This window comes from Somniosus microcephalus, chromosome 29, assembly GCF_052327205.1.
Source record: "Somniosus microcephalus isolate GS21.2 chromosome 29, FLI_Smic_1.0, whole genome shotgun sequence".
In the NCBI taxonomy this organism is placed as follows: domain Eukaryota; kingdom Metazoa; phylum Chordata; class Chondrichthyes; order Squaliformes; family Somniosidae; genus Somniosus; species Somniosus microcephalus.
The window spans coordinates 28,095,060-28,116,445 of record NC_141015.1 but is presented as its reverse complement, the minus strand read 5'-3'; the positions used below and the strand labels follow the sequence as shown (position 1 = coordinate 28,116,445).

General features: G+C 43.8%; 1 protein-coding gene across 8 annotated transcripts in view; it reads right to left on the bottom strand.

The window, feature by feature from the left end:
- The window catches only part of LOC147098597 (very long chain fatty acid elongase 4-like), a 46,931-nt gene that overhangs the window by 3,759 nt on the left and 21,786 nt on the right, over positions 1–21,386 (bottom strand). For all 8 annotated transcript variants that reach the window (XM_085970473.1, XM_085970474.1, XM_085970475.1 and 5 more), the window contains one exon: positions 19,358–19,528. In XM_085970473.1, the coding sequence (XP_085826599.1) occupies positions 19,358–19,519 (162 nt within the window). In that variant the 5' untranslated portion in view covers positions 19,520–19,528. The remainder of the gene's footprint in view (positions 1–19,357; positions 19,529–21,386) is intronic.

The following is a 21,386-nucleotide window of genomic DNA, read 5'->3' as shown; positions in this document are numbered from 1 at the left end:
TCTCCCGAACACATTTCAGAAATCCTTCCCCCTCTCTGCCCTTTACACTATTACAATCCCAGTCTATATTAGGATAGTTGAAGTCCCCCATTATCATTACTCTATAGTTCTTGCATCTTTCTGTAATTTCCCTGCAAATTTGCTCCTCCATATTTTTCCCACTAGTTGGTGGCCTATAGAATACAGCTAGTAGTGTAATGGCTCCTCTATTATTTCTTATTATCTCAATGTGTCAGCTGTGGCTCAGTTGATAGCACACTTGTCTCTGAGTCAGAAGGTTGTGGGTTCAAAGTCCCACTCCAGGGACTTAAGCACATAAATCTAGGCTGACACTCCAGTGCAGTGCTGAGGAAGTGCTGTCTTTCGGATAAGACGTTAAAACTGAGGCCCCGTCTGCTCTCTCAGGTGGATATAAAAGATCCCATGGCACTATTTCAAAGAGCAGGGGAGTTATCCCCGGTGTCCTGGCTAATATTTATCCCTCAACCAACATAACAAAAATAGATTATCTGGTCATCATCACATTGCTGTTTGTGGGAGCTTGCTGTGCGCAAATTGGCTGCCGCATTTCCCACATTATAACAGTGACTCCACTTCAAAAAGTACTTAATTGGCTGTAAAGCGCTTTGAGATGTCCGGTGGTCGTGAAAGGCGCTATATAAATGCAAGTATTTCTTTCTTTACTCCATATAGATAAAAATAATGCATGCCTATGTTGACTGTGAATTATTTACACTTGACGACTCCCTTTGGATAAGCTACCACTACCAGTCATTTATCCTATATGCATTTAATTAATGTTTTAGATAAATTCAAAAATGGCAAATTTCAAACACTCCTTCCACTGTAATAACATAAACCACGGAGGAAGCAACTCGATAATGCAGTGCGCTCGTCCACAAAGAGGCCAGAGTTTAAGGAGATACGTTCACTCAGCAATTCCACCCATGACAAATTCCAGTCCCAGTTCAGCGATCTGGGGAGGAATAAGCTGAACTCACGCATTTTCTGCGAGAAATGGAGGCCGAGATAATCCGCCCTTGCAGTTGCTGTAATGTTAGGCTACAGAGTGGCATAACCAGCAGTTTGAGAGCTTGTTACGTCTCAGTTGGGGAATGATTGTGACATGGAGAAGACCAATAAAGGAGGAATGAAAAATAAGATAAATGAGTGCAGAGTGAATTCTGAAAATTGTATATCATCTCTCCAGCAAATCCTGTGATGGTCTGTATCTTTGTTTAAATTTGACATTATTTCCCCCCCCCCCACAATTTAGGTGTACTCCCTCAAAACGCACTGGTTTCTCACAGCTTCTCTTCCAACAGACAGAAAAGGCAGGGAGGGTACGGCATACCAACATGAAACAAACATGTAACACACTGCCTGTTCCCACTGCGCTCCACAATAATCAGGATTATGTTCTTGGAGGAACACTATATTAGAGGTGGTGGGGGGGTGGGGGGGGGAGAAATGTGCATTTCTTTAAAGCTGCAAATGTCTTTTAAGTGCTTCAGGAGTAAGAGATACTTTTTTTTCTGCCCAGGCTCAGGATGCAATCAGCAGCTCTCACCTCCGTGTGACAGCAACACTAAATGCAAGATGCTGAGCTTGCCCCTGGGGTCACATCACATGTGCTGTCTGCTCACGGGTGCCTGAATTGAAGGACAGGTATTACGATGACACGGCGGCTGCGCTGCAGTACAATATGCAACTTTCAGCTGATAATTGTTCAGCTGGCACATAAAGTTGATTTTTTTTTTTTTTTAAAGCAGTAATGTGCTCTCACTGATTGCTGCTGCTGGAGTCAAGTCAAGTCAAGCAGTTTGAGAGCTTGTTACGTCTCAGTTGGGGAATGATTGTGACATGGAGAAGACCAATACAGGAGGAATGAAAAACAAGATAAATTAGTGCAGAGTGAATTCTGCTGCTGGAGTCAAGTCAAGCTGCAAAGTACTGAAATGAACTGAGCAAGACATCGGTGTGGAAGGCGTCCATAATTAATACTTCATAATTAATACTTAGTTAAGTCGACAATCTACCCCTCATCAAAAATATATGCCATTGCTCTTTAATGTTCATGAATATCTAGCACAGGATGTCATTCAATTAGTTTTGGGTGTTCCATCATTCCCATATCTGACTTGAAAGCCAGTGTGGAGAAGGCTGGGTTTAATTTTGTTTTCTTACCTTGAGACAAAGTCACAGTGACCTCCAAACAACGACAATAATGCAACCTCCTGTAATACCATATCCATTACAGAGGAAGAGAACATCAGGGTAATAAATTAGGCCTCTCCTGGGAGCACAGCAGCTGTCAGGAAGCAATATCCAGAAAGCAGCCACGGACATTTTAAAACATCAAAGTTCCTGGCTATGATGCGGGCACGGGAAGGATTTGCGTGGCCTCTCCCTTACATGTGCTTGAACTAACTTCCCATGCAAAAAATTAGTAAGCTTCCAGGACGCACATTTGGAAACTTGCAATCACCGAGTCCCATCCGACACGCTTCCCTTGCTGTTCTGTGAAACCAGCATCCGCTAGTGTACAACACTCTTACTGCCAGCGAGCCCTGCCCAGTTCGACAAAAACTACCTCCGAAAGGCACTGTCAGAGATTAGAATTAAGATTAGAGACAGAAGTATGCAGTCCCACGTTGCTTTTGACCCACATTGTTTATGAGTGGCTAAAAAGCAAGAGACGCCATAACCAAGGTAATTACATCTGTAACTCATACCCTTGCCATTTCTGATAACATACAGGGTCATTTTTTGTTTCTGCCCTCGTTTCCTTTTGTGAAAGGATCAGTAGCACTGCATCAAAGTGCGATGATTGGCCCAGTGAAGAGGTCATTGTTAAATGAGAACAATGGAAATCGGATATCTCAAACGCAATAGCTTCAGATGTCACCGGTGCAACACTGCAAAAATAAACATCAACTTTTTAGGGATATCATTCTCAGAAAGTACAGGACGATAAAGTGCTTTATATGGAATAATAGTAGGATTACAGTTAACTAGCTATATTTCATTAGGAATCAAAGCACCACCGCCTAGAAATTGTGTACAAACCCTTAACACATTCATATAACATTCTTTTGTGCACTATTTAACAGAGGCATTAACCTATTTTTATTTGAAATAAGCTGTTAAAATGGATAAAGCAATGCCACATTAAGTGTTCATATGCTAATATCGTGCACAATAATTTCTAGACTCAGAATCCAAAATGTAATATTTGCTTTTCAAAATTAGGGTTCATAACATAGTAAAATTTGTGGGGGATACACATTCAAATTAACACTGTTACAGCTAATAGTGTCTAATTAAAAGCTGCAATTAATGTTGGAAATTGACATATTGAATTATTAATGGTTTCATATTAATTATTAATCCCTAAATGGCTGATATATTGGCTATGGTTCGCATTGGGAAACTCCAGTCTCCTAGTTTCCTGGGTGCTTCCTCTGTCATTCTATGACACTGGAATTCCCTGTAGTTTGACACATATATGAACGAAGGAGCCTGCTCCTGAAGTCCCTGGCTTTAGAAGGCAAGACCCACTAACGCCCACCTGAGTCTTCGGGTGAAGTGGGGTTTAGAGGGCGGGGAATAATTGGACCAGGGCAGGCAGACATAATTCAGTCACCACTTTAAAGTCGTACATTTTGTCCTTTTGTGTTTCCAATATAAATTCCCATGCCCACACAATGGCTGCGATTTCGCCAACCATGGCGAGTCCGGTGCGGCCACAGTAGGTGATGATTCAAACCCTGCTCCCGCCTTCATCCTGCCTCCTCCAAATGATTTTGCCCTGATTGGGCTTGTTAAGCCCACCCTGCAAGGTTCCCAGCCAATTAAAGTGTCTGGTGATGTCATCTGATGACGCGTCATCAGCCGATTTCCTTAAAGGGGCCATGTCCACATTTATTTTGACAGTTGTGCTGTCAGTGTTCTACAGCATTGAGGTGCTGCAAACACTGACGAGCACTGCACAAAGGTGCACGGCTGCACCCAGGATCTCCCATGACTCCCTCCATATGCTTATGGAGGTAGTCACAAGATGCAGGGAGGTTCTCTTCCCTTCCAATGGGCAGAGGAGACCTCCTCAGGACACCAACGCAGCCTGGTTGCACATTGCACAGGAGAGCAGTGATGTTGTCAGGAGGACCTGGCTGCAGTGGCACAAACCTTTCAAAGATCTCAGTAGATCACGAAATGTTACTGCTAAGTCACACCCAACCTCATCCTGCTGTGCCACTCATCACATCCCCATCACTCTGCCTTCCCTACCCTACTCCTGCACATCCTTACTCACACCAACTTAACTTGGACCTCCACCCATCCCTCTCTCTCTACATCATCACTTCCCCATCTCACTAGCCACCCCTCAAACTCACCCTCATCCTTGTCCAATCATACCAACTGACAACACACAAGGGTAGGCACTTGGGTGTTTTATGCAATGTTCATGTAACATTTCTGTTAATGTGTTGTCAAACATTGAAACCTTTATTTACAACACTTTGCCTTCTTGGACAGGTTTGTGTGCACCTTTGGAAGTGTCTTAGTGAGTTGCAGTGAATGGTGAGACATAACGGTATCCCCCGCAATGCTGATGAGTGCAAAAGGAATGGCTTGGACATTGTAGGGTTGCTTTATGGTGCTGGTGTGGGGTGGTGCCAACCTGGCGCATCATGTGGTAGCCAGGGTGTACGGCGTCAAGAAGTAAATCTGGCCATGGTAAGGCCATCGCTGGTGTCCCGGGCAGCAATGTGGTCGGGTGCTGATGCCCTGTGTCCTGTGCAGCATCAGTTGATTGCAGAGAAGGTTGGTGTTGTAGTTGGTGCTGCTGGTGTGCCTGGTGATGTTTGTGCTGGGGCTGATCGTGGTGGTATTCTGAGGAACAAGGTGAGATTTTCTCAAGGGCACCGATGCTGATGGAATAGATGGCAGCTGAAGTGGAGATGACAGAAGCGATCTGTCAATGGTGAGAGAGCTTGCTCCAAGGAGGTGACACTGGAGAGAAAGTTTGCTCCAAACACTTCCAAACTGCATACAGCTGAAAAGTGTCTTCCAAATCCTGAAGGCTCCAGCTTCTGACATTGGAAAGTGAACAGCTGTGAAATGGTAGCTTTCATACCACTTTTGCAGCTGTCACCTATTCACAGCAATGGAGAGATAGAGATAGACACACTTACCTGACATGATTCCCGAGTGACGGGAACCTCGTGGAAAAGTTGAAAAAATGGCTAGAAGGTGGTAAAATGCTGTTCAACTACCTTTACAGACCCGCTTAACTATCTCAATTGGCTGACCCGTCGCTTAGTGCCAGGTCTGCAAAGCGCAGGCAGACCCCACACTTGGGAAACTGACAGGGAGGCGGGATCCCGACCTGCTGTCAATCTTTTAGATTTTGACAGCGGACCCGCCTCTGAACCTGCCCTCTGAGCGCCGGCAAAACTCTGGCCCTATAGTGGAAACTGCCCTGGTAAACTTATCACGCTGTAATTACACCCTCCCACCAGTGGTGATACTGCATCATCTCTCCTGGGCAAAGGGTGTAATTTCAGCCTGACCAATTTTACAGAGGCATTTTTCATTCTGAATGTGGACATCGGAATTTATCAGGGTTCGAAGTTGACAGGATGTGCATGCAGATGTAATCGTTTCAATACATTATAGAACACAGTGGCGCAATTAGGGTTGTCAGTATGGCTACGCACACACTGGGGACGATGCACTGTTTGAGGATTGAGATAGTTTGACAACAGTACCTGGGATTTGCCTGGGTCAGGGTGTTGCCCACCTGTCAGGTTAGATCATTGATCTTTGTGGGGCACTGGGAGGGGGGTTACTAGCTTCTGGTCCCATCCTGACTTTCTTGGGGGGCGGCCTGCGTGTGTATGGGAGGTGTCCGAGCTGTGTTTGTAGCAGAAACGGACCCCAGATGATCTGATGCCTCTTGAGTTCCAGGTGCAGTCTATATATTACCCACTTTGGTACTAAAATAAGGCTCATGATTGTTAGGCATGACTGCTACAAGATGCCGCTGAACAGCCTGTCTGATACTTCTCCATTCTGATGGTAAGCCTCATTATAAATAGATATCCGTATGGTTTTTTTGAGCTTGCTACATATACTTGATGAAAAGTCAGATAATACCACTACCTCTTTAATGCTAACAGCCACATAGCAATGTGCCTAATTAAGCCTGAAACTCAAGAAAATCTGATCGAAGGAAATTAATATTCACTTAGTAATCTACAGCTAATAGTAATTCAAACTACAAACTATGAATAAATATTATCAATTAAATAAAGGAATATTAAGTCCTGCTATAAGCATAAAATCATTGTAAATTATACAAACCATAATACTCAGCACACTAAACATTGCTAACCCATCACTAGATTATACTGAAAAATAACAACAGTTTAGAAATGTAAACACTTTTGTGTGAAATGCGGAACACCTCAGTTCAGTCCGTAAGGGTGACCCCGAGCCTGTCACTTTAATTAAGTTCTGATGAAGGGTCCCTGACCTGAAACGTTAACTCTGTTTCTCTCTCCGCGGATGCTGCCTGGCCTGCTGAGTGTTTCCAACATTTTCTGTTGTTACTTTAATTCTCCGCTCCACTCCCACTCTGACCTCTCGGTCCTCGGCCTCTTGCACTGTTCCAACGAAGCTCAGCGTAAGCTCGAGGAACAGCACCTCATCTTCCGATTAGGCACTTTACAGCCTTCTGGACTCAACATCGAGTTCAACAATTTCAGCCCATAACCTCGGGCCCAATTTATTTTTTTGTCTCTCTCTCATGTGGCAGCTGTTGATGATTCTGTCATTGCCATTGACACTTCATCTAGAGTCCTCTATTTGTTTCTTAACTTGTCCCATTACATCTCCTTTTGTCTTGCACCATCATCCCTTTTGTCATTTAATCTCTCCTGCCTTCCAGCCTATCACAGACCTTCCCCTTTGTTCTTTCCTCCCCTCCCCCCTTTCCCTGCCCCTACACTTGCTTAAAAACCTGTTCCAGCTCCAACTTTTTCCAGTTCTGACGAAGGGTCATTGACCCGAAACGTTAACTCGGTTTCTTTCTCTACAGATGATACCTGGCCTGCTGAGTATTTCCAGCATTTTCTGTTTTTATTTCAGATTTCCAGCATCCGCAGTATTTTGCTTTTGTATTTGTCTGAAATGTGCTTTCGATCAGCATTTTTCTTAAATTGTGTTTGTTCAGAAATACTGCGAATTGACCAAATGGTCTATGTAGCAAAAACAAAATGCAAATTGATTAATCTTACTTCCAGTTTATAGAAATCTTGATCCAAACAGAATATTTCTTGGGGGGTGGGGGGGGGGCACTGGTTAGGGACCAGCGATGTCAATTTAACAGGGTTCAGCCGCTCAGTTAATAGGTATTCCAGGAATGATTTGAAATAACTAGTACGAATGGCAGAAGTTCCTAATAGTGCACAAGTTGGTGCAGAATTTTAAAGTAGTAAATTTCAGAGATACAATTTTCTCTGAATTTTATGAAGAGGAGGTCATAGAGTCATAGGGCTGGATTGTGTGAATGGAGGCGGGACTGCTGCTTGTCGTGTCAATGTCCCGCCTCCATCCTCACCTGACCAACCAGAGGGATTTTTCCCTGATTGAGCTTGTTAAGCCCGCCCTGCGGGTTCAGCAGGCCAATTAGGGAGGAAGTCACTGACAGAGCACGTCAACGTCAGATGTGCTATCTGTCAAGACTTCTTCAAAGAAAAAATGTCAGCGTTTGACAGCTCTGTGAAGCTGTCAAACACTGACTTTCTCTGTAGTTTGAGGAGTCCTTGTGTTCAGGACTCATCAAACCTTTCAACTTTGTAAATTTCACATGGTTATTGGAATGGAGGTTCCAACAGCCATGCTGTGAAATTGACAAGCAGGATGTCGGCTCTCCTGATCCAGCAGGGCTAAAGGCTGTATGAAGAAAACAAGGTAAGTGAACATTTTTTAAAACTTATCACTCATCTTGCATACTTACCACTCCACACTTGCACCCATCACTCACCTCTACATCTTACTTCCAGGTGCCTCCGACCGCCGCCACGTCTCCTCCAACCCGGCGGGGTTCTCCGAGGTCGGGAAGCCTTCACCTGTGAAGGTAAAATGGCACTAATCCTTTTTTCTGCCTGTTAACTACCTGTTAACAGGCAGTTAAAAGGATTAAATGCCTTTCCCATCTCCAGGAGACGGGACCTGAAGCTGCACATCTTCCCACCTCCTGGCAAAAGGGCACGGAGGCGGGATGGGGGTGGCTTTGTCATCCGCCCCCACTTTCTCCGAGTTTACCGGCTGTCCCGCCTCCTCGGGGCTTGGAAAATCCAGCCCTCAAGAGTCATACGGCACAGAAGGAGGCCATTCGGCCCATCGAGTCCGTGCCAGCTCTCTGTAGAGCAACCCAGTCAGTCTCATTCCCCCCCCCCTCCCCCCGCTCTATCCCCGTAACGGTATTCGAGTCCCCTCACAAACATCGATTTGTGGAGATCGCCTTAGATTCAAATTCCGGTATCTTTCCCTCAGGTGAAATGAACACCAGACGTTTGGTAACTATTCGTCTGATCCAAACAGCACACTGCAGCTGTACATCAGGCTTCCAGACCTGCATGTGAACTGCAGCGCCAGTCTGACAATCGGACTCAGGCTTCCTCAGGTGGCAAGTTGCCGATCTTTGCTGCTCGTCAGGTGGAGACAAAGGGCCCGAGAGGGTGGAGAGAAGATTGTGAAGAACCTACCACCATCACACTTCTACTGTGGCCATTCTCTTAGCAGGAGAGCAGAGTGTCCATACACTAACAGAGTGAGGTACACCAACACATTTTTAATTCAAGAAAGATATGGAATCATGATATTTATTAAGCATTTCTGAATAATAAATATGTTTGCTTCTAATCTAAGAAAGAGCTGATAATATATTACCAACAACAATATCTTGCATTTATATAGCGCCTTTAACGTTGTAAAAGATTCCAAGGTGCTTCACAGGAGCCTGATCAGACAAAAATTGAGATGGAGCCAAAGGAGGAGATATTAGGACAGGTGACCAAAAGCTTGGTTTTAAGGAGCGCCTTAAAGGAGGAGAGGTAGAGCGGCGGAGGTTTAGGGAGGGAGTTCCAGGGCTTAGGGCCTAGGCAGCTGAAGGCACGGCCACCAATGGTGGGGCAAAAGAAGTGGGGGATGCACAAGAGGCCAGCATTGGAGGAATGCAGAGTTCTCAGAGGGTTGTAGAGCTGGAGGAGGTTACAGCGAAAGAGAGGGGCAGTTACATGATGCCAGACACCTTCCCTCAGCTCACGTATCAATATTTTCAATAGCCTCTGACTTACATGATGCCATTATGAATTGATCAAAATAAAACATGAAATAGTGCTCTGAAAATAAATCATACATTATCAAAATCCCTCCATGGCCGGCCTCCCACATTCTACCCTCTGTAAACTTGAAGTCATCCAAAAACTCTGCTGCCCGTGTCCTAACTTGCACCAAGTCCTGTTCACCCATCACCTCTGTACTCACTGACCTACATTGGCTCCCGGTTAAGTAACGCGTCAATTTTAAAATTCTCATCCTTGTTTTCAAATCCCTCCAAGGCCTCACCCCTCCCCATTTCTCCAGCCCCACAACCCGCCGAGATCTCTGCGCTCCACTAATTCTGCCCTCTTGAGCATCTCTGATTTTAATCACTTCACCACTGGCGGCCGTGCCTTCTGTTGCCTAGGCCCTAAGCTCTGGAATTCCCTGCCTAAACCTCTCCGCCTCTCTACCTCTGTTTCCTCCTTTAAGACGCTCCTTAAAACCTGCCTCTTTGACCTGTCCTAATATCTCTTTATGTTGGTCGGTGTCAAATTTTGTTTGATAATGCTACTGTGACATTTTACTACGTTAAAGTTGCTGTATAAATACAAGTTGTTGTTGTTGTATAATTAATAGTTTTGCACCCGACTTGGGATAGCGCCACGCCTGCTCAACCAGCAGAAAGTAAAATGGGATCTTTGATCTCATCAAAAGTCAAAACATGTTGAAAGAAAAATCAGCCGACCAATCAACAGCCACTGTCTATAAAATAAAATCAACAACTACTAAATGTAACAAAAACATCACTATTTTCACTAACCATTTACAAACCAAAGAACAATCACCAACTGCCACAAAACAAGCAGTCAAATCCCTGAAAAAATTCAAAGCTCCTTGAGTTGTCAATTCTGGTCTCCAACCACCCCACTAAACACTCCTAAAAATATTGCATAAAGTAAAAACATTCAAGAATTCTATTAAAAACTCACAAAAATTACCATTAATTTCACATATCCCATCGCCCAATACCTTTCAGGCACGCATGCCTCCCCTCTCTATTCCAGAGCTTGGATATTATAATGGAGCTTGCTTCTCTGATATTTTCCTGGTCTTCGTGCATCCACTACGCCAATGCCTCTCAATCTCCTGCTCTTCCTTGTACATACGCCAACACCCTCTGTATCATACTGGCTTCCTTCCTTGGCAAGACTGGGTCCTGGCTCCGTGCTCTCTGCTCCTGGTAGCTGTGCTGTGTTGTGAGCCCCCAATAAAATGCTCAGAGCACGAGACTCCATCCTTCCAACTCTGAACTCCATCCTGCCCAATGTACTCTAAATTATCACTCCAATCACCCAGAAAACTCAAATGCTGTTACCTCTGCCTCTCCCCCCACCCCCCGCTATCCCCAGCATTCCTAAGGCTCATCTCTCCTCTGCCCGCCCACACCCCCTCGCCACATTGCTCCTTGGGCTCAACTCCCCACTCCAGGCACTTGGAAAGTCCTAGGTCTCCCAGACCCCATTATTCCCCAACCCTAACCCCCCGCCACAAGTTGCACCCCATGTAACAATCTGAGTACCCTTCCTCCCACATCCCCCACTCTCTCTCTCTCACTGGCACATGTAAGAGATAGAGACTGAGGACATTGGTAAAAGAACACGTCTTCAAAGATTTGGAGACAACTAGAAGAGAGAAACTTACACAAAGAGGAAGAAAAAGGTGAGAAAAATAGTCAGTGACAAATAGAGAGACAGACACCTCAATGAGAAAAGTGTGGGAGAAGTATTAAAAAAAACAGAAGCTAGAGAAAGCAGAGGAGAGTCGGAAAGAATAAGAGACAGTTGCAAGAAAAGAGAGACTTTCTATTTTATTTTTCTTGAGCAATGACCCCAGAAGATCAATATGTTAGAAAGAACAATTAGCTAGCAATGAGTTTATGGCAGTAATTCAATATGGGGGGTTAGCTGGCATTAGCAGAGTGACTGAGCTTTGTTCTCTGTTTATGGCATCGCCAAAAAAGGCTCAACTGAATTACTGCCTTGTAACTCAACGCCAGCCAAACAGGGACTGTAGCTAACGTCATCCTCACCCCACCCCACCTCCCCCCGCAAAAAATCCCAACCGCTATATGGTTCAGCCTACTGCAGCTCCACCCTGCCCAACATGCTGAACTGCAGAGTAGCATGCCGTGAGTTTGTGCCTGCACTTCTATCTGACAGCGAGTTTCCAATACGGGCTGATGACTTGCCATTAGCGAGAGGAGGTGGGGGGGCGCGGGGGGGGAAACTTGAAAGGAGAGTCAGCAGAGGCTTACTTATGCAGTCAGTTATTGAGCGACAGTGACAGAGTCTACAAGGAGGTTGCCTCCTGCCTCCTCTCTCCAGTGTGACACAGGGACAGCAGTTGAGAGGGTGAAGAAAAAAATGATATTGTCTCTTTGTTGGTGTAGATATGCTACTTCAGGCCTTGAAGTGTTATCGTTCCCATATATGCTTGATGGTACTTTGGCACAATATTACAGTATTTGAATTTCAAATTATTCAAAGCACAATCTGAGAACACTGAGCCCCTTTATGTTTTATTCTCAATCTTCCCCTTTTTTTTTTTTACACATGTAATATTCAACATTCTAATTTTCTGAAAACAACATTTATTACAGTGAGGAAAACAAATGCTCACAATGCAAGCTGCAGCTCAAATTCTGTATAAAATGGGCGATATTATTCTAAACAGCACATTAGAAATAAATCAAATGTGACTATTGCTTAGAAAGGAAACAGAAGAAACACATTGCGACAACATTACTAAAGTCTAAAATTAAACTATTTTTTTAAGTGTATGGGAAGCAAGGGAGCCATTAGCAATATAAGTATGTAACAGTGCGTCCAATACTAACTCAGTAAATGTATCATATTCTGGTACGCTATTGAAATCAATAGCCCCAGGAAAAAAAGAGATTTCAGACCCAGGCTGAATTTATCAAACAGATTTAGACAAGATGGCCAGTGTCAAATGTTTATTCCTCTCTATCTGACGATGTAACATTTTTTCCGTAGTTTACGACTGTCTCCCAGCCATTCATAAACATGTAACGTCTTTGCCTAGGAAATGACACCAGATTTACTGCTTTATTACTCGGCGTCTGAAACCATATAAAAGGAAAAAAAGACAGAAATGGGGTGAGAGAGAGAGAGGCAGGAAAGGACACCCGTGAGTCAAGTGTTACTGCCAGAGAACGCAGAAAGGAGCCATCAGTTTAATAGTTTGTATTGTGAACAGAGCATTTTTTTATTATTATTTTTATTATGTAGTATCTGGCTCCTTCATGTTCAGTTAAAAATAAAATGGATATCAAAGCCTTAGACAACCACAGTCCAGCCAAATGGAAAAGCATCAGATCAACATTGAGCATTAATTTTCCCCTTTTTATAAAGGAGTGTTGCCCCACCGATGAATATATGCTACTTCCATATAAAAACATTTCAACTCAATATTACTTGATAAAATTATAATCCAAATTAATGATTGGGTTTTTGATATGAACTCAGTCTGTTTGATAATGTCAATCATAGAGATATCAATATCACCAGCATATAATAGGACAGATTGTTTCATGGGAGTGCTCCAGAAATTCGGTATCGCCCCGTTTGGGGCGCAATTATCGGCTGGACGCAAAGTTTAGCGCCTGGCACTAATTATTGCCTCCAACTGCAAACTTGGCCTCTAATCGCCCCAGAGGTGATTTGAGCGCTAAATCAGGCGCTACACACCTGTCTTAAGGCGCGAACGCCGAGGAGTGAGGCGCTACCTCAGAGCGCGGGCGCAGCGTAGGTGATGTCAGTCAGCAATGGAACACAGACGCACTGGCGCCAGCCAGTTCTTAAAGGGGAGGGTCGATCTTGCTCTCCAGCCACAACCTGCTCATTGCAGCCTTGAATCTCGGCCTGGAGAGACCTGTACATGAATTCTGCTGGAAGGAACAATGGAGAGGCCCAGGGAAAGAGCTCAGAGTGCAGCCCCCATAGTCTCTTCTAAATTGATGCAAGGTCAAATCAAAATGAACCTGCAAAGTGCTGCTCAGTACCCAAAACTCCTTCACACAGCATTGAATCTCTCCAGAAGTCTCTCTCTCTCTCTCTCTCTCTCTCTCAGAATGCGTGGTGCAAAAATGTCGCCGACAAAAAAAGGCAGGAAGCGGCCGCCTTTAAATAGCGCTCCCCTAGTCCCTTCCCGACTGCAAAACGTTCCCCTCAACCTGTCATTGCTAGCGGCAGGTGGTAAGACAGGGGGCGCCACTCAATATCCGGTCCGGGCGCTACCGGGGTGTTGCACGCTCAACTGACGTCACGATCTGCAGGTGCAGGAGATCGTGGCGGTAGTGTTTAGCGCCGCCGCAAAATGTTTGGTCAATTTCGTGAGTGGCGCAAACATCGCCGTGCCCGGGCGCTAGTTGCTTTGCGCCCTGCTAGCGCCCTTTTAGGGAGCTAATGGGAGGTGCTAATCAACCGAATTTCCCCCCCCCCCCCCCAAGTATTGTGCAGCTGCCAAAAATCCCTATACATTTTGCTGGATCTATGTCTCCTACAAATCAAATGCGTGGGATTAAACCTCACCTTTTATTAAAAAAAACTATATGTGTTGTATTTTTACAATGGCTAGGGTTAAAATGTATTTATTAGCATAATGCGGGATGAGTAATGTAAATAATTATCTATACATATGTTAGTACTATCAGCTGTTTGAATGTGTATGTAATATTAATACTGAAATAGTTAGTACACTTACACAGGAAGCATTGCTACAATTCCCAGAAAAATCCACCTCTACCTTTCGTATTTCAGAATATATTGCACTGCAGTTTTAACCAGAATTTTTTTGTTTTGTTTTTGCTCCAGAGTGTGCAGACTTTTGCTGGGACCAGTTCCACTCTGGTACCTTACACAAGATGCCGTTCGCCACATCTGAACCTATACGAGCATCAGAAGGCATTGTGACCAGGTAGGACATTATGACCGAGCCCCCACCCTGTCGGCACCTGATGTTCACACTTTCCAGCAACATCTGGATGTCAATCATGAATGGAAACCTTGGCCAGTTTTTCTTGTCCTCACTTTGGGCTTAGAGGCTAATTGTAGCACACCAACCTCATGCACTGCCCCCTGGCTAAGGCCAGTTAACTCCGCACTGACCTGTAGCCTTTCTGGCCTATACAGGAAACTCTCGTTTAAACAGCACCTAAATATCCGGAATTCTCTATCAACCGGCAAAATTCATACTCCGAAAACAACACCTCAATAACCGGAAATGTTGCCGAGTCCGAGTCTCCCGCGGTGGCCAAGTTAGTCAATGGGGGGGTAGTTCTCCAAACTGCCACTACTCGGCTTCTTGGCGCTGTCCGAAGTCCGAACACCTCAATAACAGGAGTCTGACTCTCCCGCGCTGCTGGGAGTACCCAATTACTGTATACTGCACATTTCTTGATTTTTTAATTTTTGTTTGTTAAAAATAGCCTTGGTAGATAACCCTCTCCGTCATCCGGAATTTTTAATCAACCGGCACCATCCCGGTCCCGTCGGTACCGGATACCAAAGAGTTTCCTGTATTACACAGTGCCACATTGGGTGGCGCAATTACACACTCAGCCACTGGGGGCATCCGGCACCCATTTTAATGCAGCCACTCTCGGGTTTTTCCTTCTCCTGAAATGATCTCAGACACACACATACACAAGAGCGTTTCCACTTCATAGTACATGATTCCACAAAACAAAACCATAACTGACAAAGCAGTCGCTCTCTGGCACTCGCCCGTCCTGAAAGTGACTGCCATGTGTTACGTGGAAGGTTCGAATTTAAAATACAAGTTCGTCAGGCTGCTGAGAGCAGAATAAAAAGGGTTTTAATTGATATTAATGTTTCCATTTTCACTCACATTGTTAGCACAAAGCGTTATTTATAATCTACACGAGCTCCGTGGCACAATCTGCAATCCATCAACCTCATTAATCCATCAGAATTTGGTTGTGACAGCCAAGGACAACTGATCGCTATTACTGTAATTAACATGGTTACTTTTCTTAAAAAAAAAGCATATTGCACCAATCTGTATATTAACACGCCCTGTCTGTATTTAGCATGTTCTTGCAGATAATTTGTTGTAACAATGTGCAACTGCTACTTAGTAACTCAACACAGCAGCTGATTACAGCTGAGTGAGCAATGTAGCAATAAAAACTATAGAAATAAATTAGTGTATTACAGAAACACATGTGTCTTCACAATTAATAAATTCCACTCCATCAAATTGTGATTTAATTATGCATTATGTATGTTAGGCATGAATCATTCATGTACATTATTACCCAAGTGGGAAAATAGCAAATAGACATATCAACAGGATTCAGAACTGCTTTTTGTCAAATAGAACAGCAGGAATAATAATTTTTTTAAAACACTCAGTCGCCAAAACCGATATAAAGTTTAATATAAAACTGGTCAAGTTTCACTGGCACAGCTGTGATAGATAATGCAGCAGTGACATGTCTTATTTAGCACTGGTAGAGAGAGAAAAAAAGAGACTGCATTTATATAGCATTTTTCACACCTTCAGGATGTCCCAAATCGCTCTATAGCCAATGAAGTACTTTAAAAAAGTGTAGTCACTGTTGTAATGTAGGAAACGCGACAGCCAATTTCAACACAGCAAGCTCCTACAAACAGCAATGAGATAGTGACCAGATAATCTGGTTTTATTAGTGATGTTGGTTGAGGGATAAATATTGTCCAGGACACCGGGGAGAACTCCCCTGCTCTTCTTCAAATAGTGCCGTGGGATCTTTTACATCCACCTCAGCGAGCAGACGGGGCCTCGGTTTAACGTCGTATCCAAAAGACGGCACCTCCAACAGAGCAGCACTCCCTCAGCACTGCACTGGAGCGCCAGCCTAGATTTTGTGCTCAAGTCTCTGGAGTGGGACTTGAACCTACGACCTTCTGGCGAGGGTGCTGCCCGCTGAGCCACGGCTGACACCTGAATATACTGTACATGTCCCATTTTAAAATATTGCCAACTGAATCTGTTAACTATAAAAACAAATATTAGAGAGATGCAATTTTAAATCATAACCGTGGTTGAAATTCAAAATGCATCTTCCCTCATTAGTCAGACACTGGCAGTTCAAAGATGGAGAAGCCACTCCCTAGGAACATACCCATGCTGATATATCAGCTCCTTGCAACCAAATCAGGCGCTGTACTGATGGTGCTACAGAAAAAAACGTGCTAACAGCCATCCCAGTAAGGATCAACTCCCTCAATGTAGGGTGCAAAGTTTGGGACATGGAGTATTAAAAAACATTTTTCTTAAAACTTAATAATACAACACACTTTTTGTTAAATGAACAAAATTAAATAAAAAATGAATAGTCTATTAAATACTGAAGCCAGGGTAAAAAATGTGCTAATCTACTGTTTCAACAGTACAGCACCAAATGGGCAGATAAACCAGTACTACAGCACACATTTACAGCACGTTTCGCCCTTCTGCTCTAGAAGGTACTTACTCACACTAAGTTCTATATCTGCAGTTGGTGCCCCCAGTCGCTGAAGGTAAGCATGCAGGTGCAGCAGGCGGTTAAGAAGGCAAATGGTATGTTGGCCTTTGTAGCAAGAGTGTTTGAGTACAGGAACAAGGATGTCTTGCTGCAGTTGTACAGGGCCTTGGTGAGACCACACATTGAGTATTGTGTGCAGTTTTGGTCGCCTTATCTAAGGAAGGATGTTCTTGCCATGGAGAGTGTGCAGTGAAGATTCACCAGGCTGATACCTGGGATGGCAGGAATGACGTATGAGGAGAGATTGGGTCGATTAGGCTTGTACTCGCTGGAGTTTAGAAGAATGAGAGGGGATCTCATTGAAACTTATAAAATTCTAACAGGACTAGACAGACTAGATGCAGGAAGGATGTTCCCGATGGCGGGGGAGTCCAGAACCAGGGGATAAGGGGTAAGCCATTTAGGACTGAGATGAGGAGAAATTTCTTCACCCAGAGAGTGGTGAACCTGTGGAATTCTCTACCAAAGAAGGCAGTAGAGGCCAATTCATTAAATATATTCAAGAAGGAGTTAGATATATTTCTTAAGGCTAAAGGGATCAAGGGATATGGAGAGAAGGCAGGGACAGGGTACTGAATTTGGATGGTTAGCCATGATCTCATTGAATGGCGGAGCAGGCTCAAGGGGCCGAATGGCCTACTCCTGCTCCTATCTTCTATGTTTCTATGATGTGTCATTCAAATGGTCATTCTTCATTAGTGAGTGTTTGCAGGCTGTGCAACCATGGGGAGGTTCACAGCTGAACCGGATCCAGTGTTCAGCTCCCAACACACACAGAGACACACACACACACGCACACACAGATACACGCACACACAGATACACGCACACACCCACAGAAACACAGACACAGACACACACAGAAAGACACACAGACACACACAAAGACAGACACACAGAAAGACAGACACACAGAAAGACACAGAAACACACACAGCCACACACACACAGCAACACACAATAAGAACAACTTGTATTTATATAGCGCCTTTAACATAGTAAAACCTCCCAAGGTGCTGCATAGGAGTATTATAAGACAAAACATTTGACACCGATGCCACATATGGATAAATTAGGGCAGATGACCAAATGCTTGGTCAAAGAGGTAGGTTTTAAGGAGCGTCTTCAAGGAGGAAAGAGAGGTAGCGAGGCGGAGAGGTTTAGGCAGGGAATTCCAGAGCTTAGGGCCCAGGCAACAGAAGGCACGGCCGCCAATGGTTGAGCAATTATAATCAGGGATGCTCAAGACACACACACGCACACACACACACACACACACACAAACAGACAAGGCCTACTTTCTAGCGGGAGGTTTCTGGATAGTAAATCAGAGATAATAACCCTGGATGATTCCCCTCTTGCCCCCAGCCAGGTAGCTGAGGTCAGTTGGAGAGCCCCTATCACTCCACTGGCTGAGAGCACCTAAGTCAGCACAGACGCAGGTTCGACCCTGGGCCCTTTCGGGTTTCCATGACTCAATTCCATACAGCCCCGAGCACTCACCAACTGACTTATCGGGAAAGATCTGCAGCCGATGTTTTAAACTTAATGTTTTAAGAAAAGCCTTAGGCGGCTCCCTTTGAAATTTTAATGATAGAAAAGAGCTGACTATCCCATTTATTAACTTAGATTATTAACTGTGCCTGTGCACAGCTGTATTCCTCCTCCCCCACTGGAGTAGTGGGAGTAGGCAGTATAACTACAGCTTTAGGGCTACAGGAACCTGGTGATTGTGGGACTGGACATCCTCGAAATATAAACACGGCACCAGAATTCTTATTTGATGTTCTGCAATTGCTTCATCGTGATATTTATTCTAGGTTAAATTTTATCCCAACAGCACACGGACTGGCCATTCGGTTTCTAAACCATCTGCGGCATACAGGACTGGCAAATACAAGCCAGTTAATGAGATTGGTCGGCACTTCTGAAGCTGATTAACTCTGCTTGAAACACTTGTCAGAAATGTGGAATTCTGGTTGTTTTAATGCGTTTGGCAATAATTGTGATGGAAGCAAGTGGAACTGTTAGCTAAGCGCGTCACACCGACTCAGAGGGTGAAAAGCGCTTTGCAATCTGATGTTTTGGAACGGCTGCAGAGAGATGAACTAATCAAAGGCAAAATGGGACCTCCTGGATTCGGAGCAAAGTTCAGTTTATGAACCGAGTTCAAGGAGCGAGAGTGTAAATATATTCGATCAATTTTTCCTGCGACTATAAAAGAATTGCTTTTTTTATATATCACATTCCTAGCTGTCACAGTGACTTTATTGCATTGAGAATACCAGACAACAAAAACATGACATCAGAAAGCAATCAAACTAATTTACAGTAACTTGCTTTTCAGCGGACACGAGTGAACTTGACGTGGCTACTGCAAGCGAGATAATGAGCAAGCAACATTCTCACCTTCTTCAACTCCAGAGGTTTTGTAAACTTCTGCCAGTAGGTGGAGAGGAAGATCATTGCAATGTAGAGGCAAGCCATTGGGATTGACGGCAAACTCAGAAACCGGCTAAAAAAGCTCCCTCTGGTGGTCAGCTCCGGATTAACAGGCTGCAAATTCTCCATGGCAAGATGCTGAAAATCAACAGGAACACTGATTTATTGAGATTTAGCTGCCACATAGAAGCTGCTTTTATGTACACTTTGTGTTCAAATAATTCTAACGCTCAAAAGGGCTGTCATCTCTTCACCCATACATTTTTAACTGTTATTCTTAGAAATGTCCCCCTGTACATAATCAAACTTACCTCTGACCCAATAAAGACTTGCATTTCTGTAGCGCCTTTCACGACCTTAGGATGTCCCAAAGCGCTTCACAGCCAATGAAGTACTTTTGGAGTGTAGTCACTGTTGTAATGTAGGGAAACATGGCAACCAATTTGCGCACAGCAAGCTCCCACAAACAGCAATGAGATAATGACCATTAACTCGTTGGGTTTGAGACGGTTCAGCCATTTGAATGTGACGGGGCCTGCTAGTTTAGGTCTGTTACCATTATGCATAAAATGAATCAATAACAATCAGATGTTAAGCAACGTACAAGAGTTACCGTTAAAATAAACCATCCCAAAAGTACACAGGACATGTATAATAACAGCTGAACATAAATAAATGTGATAGTAGCACTTGTTATATCCATGGGGGAAATGGGGTACAGGGCAAGGTCACATGTCTTTCATTAAGTATATCTAAATGCAATAAAAAAAATATAAATTCGATTTCAAAAAGCACAATATACTGGAAATATATTCTGTACTTAGTTTGGCCAGCTGGTTGAATTTTCAAGTATGATCACATCTCAATCTCCTCCTATTTCACCAGGCTTTTAAGTGATTTTATTGTTTAAATAGAATTATAGAATCATAGAATGGTTACAGCACAGGAGGCCGCCATTTGGCCCGTCGAACACGTGCCGGCTGCTGCGAGTTTTTGTTTTCAGTATCACTTACTAATGTAGCATTAATAAATGTTTTCCATTCCAACTCTCTTTTTCCTTCTTTGCAACTCCTCCCACCTCCTCCCACCCCACCAGTGTTAATGTTTTAGTGAAACAAAATATCGTTTTTAGCTATGTCTCACGCACATGTTGCCTCTTCCTCCTTTTTCCACAAGTCTTATCAAGTATTTCCAAGGCCCAAGAAACAAAGCTTCATCCGTTTGTTCCAGTATTAGGTCTGAAAGCACGTTAGCACTGCGCGTTTGTGCTGTGGAGATAAGGGAAATATGCTGCATGCATTTTGAATTATCAGTGCGTTACTAATGGGTTGGGTTTAGCTAACAAGCTCTCTGTCCAAAAATAATACATGGTTGGCTAAGTACATATAGTACCAGTGAAATACACAAAGCGGTTGTGTGATTTAATTTCCATTTTAGACTTACACAGATGTAAGAATTATTGGAAGATAATTAAGCTCACTGGACTGGTACATTATAATGACTTTTTAAAGATTTTCCCAGAGGCTTTTGTGCATGCCTTTTTATTACAGTCATAGGTCATGCTACGTTTGATGAGGCCCATAATAAGGTGCCAGCAAAAGTCACCAGTTCATATAAGTCACAGGTAAAGAAACAGGTTAACATCTAACCTTTCTTTGCTCAAAATGTACCTGAGGAATTCAGATCATTTGCTAAAGAATGTATGGACTCTAGATGTAGAAGATTTATGATAGCAAAATACTGCAGATGCTGGAAATCCGAAATAACAACAGAAAATGCTGGAAAAGCTCAGCAGGCCAGGCAACATCCGTGGAGAGAAAATAGAGTCAACGTTTCGGGTCGAAACCCTTTGTCATTTCCTGTGCTTCTTTAGTCTTGACAAAGGGTTTTGACCCGAAACGTTGACTCTATTTTCTCTCCACGGATGTTGCCTGGCCTGCTGAGCTTTTCCAGCATTTTCTGTTGTTATTTGTAGAAGATTTATGTTCCCTTACAA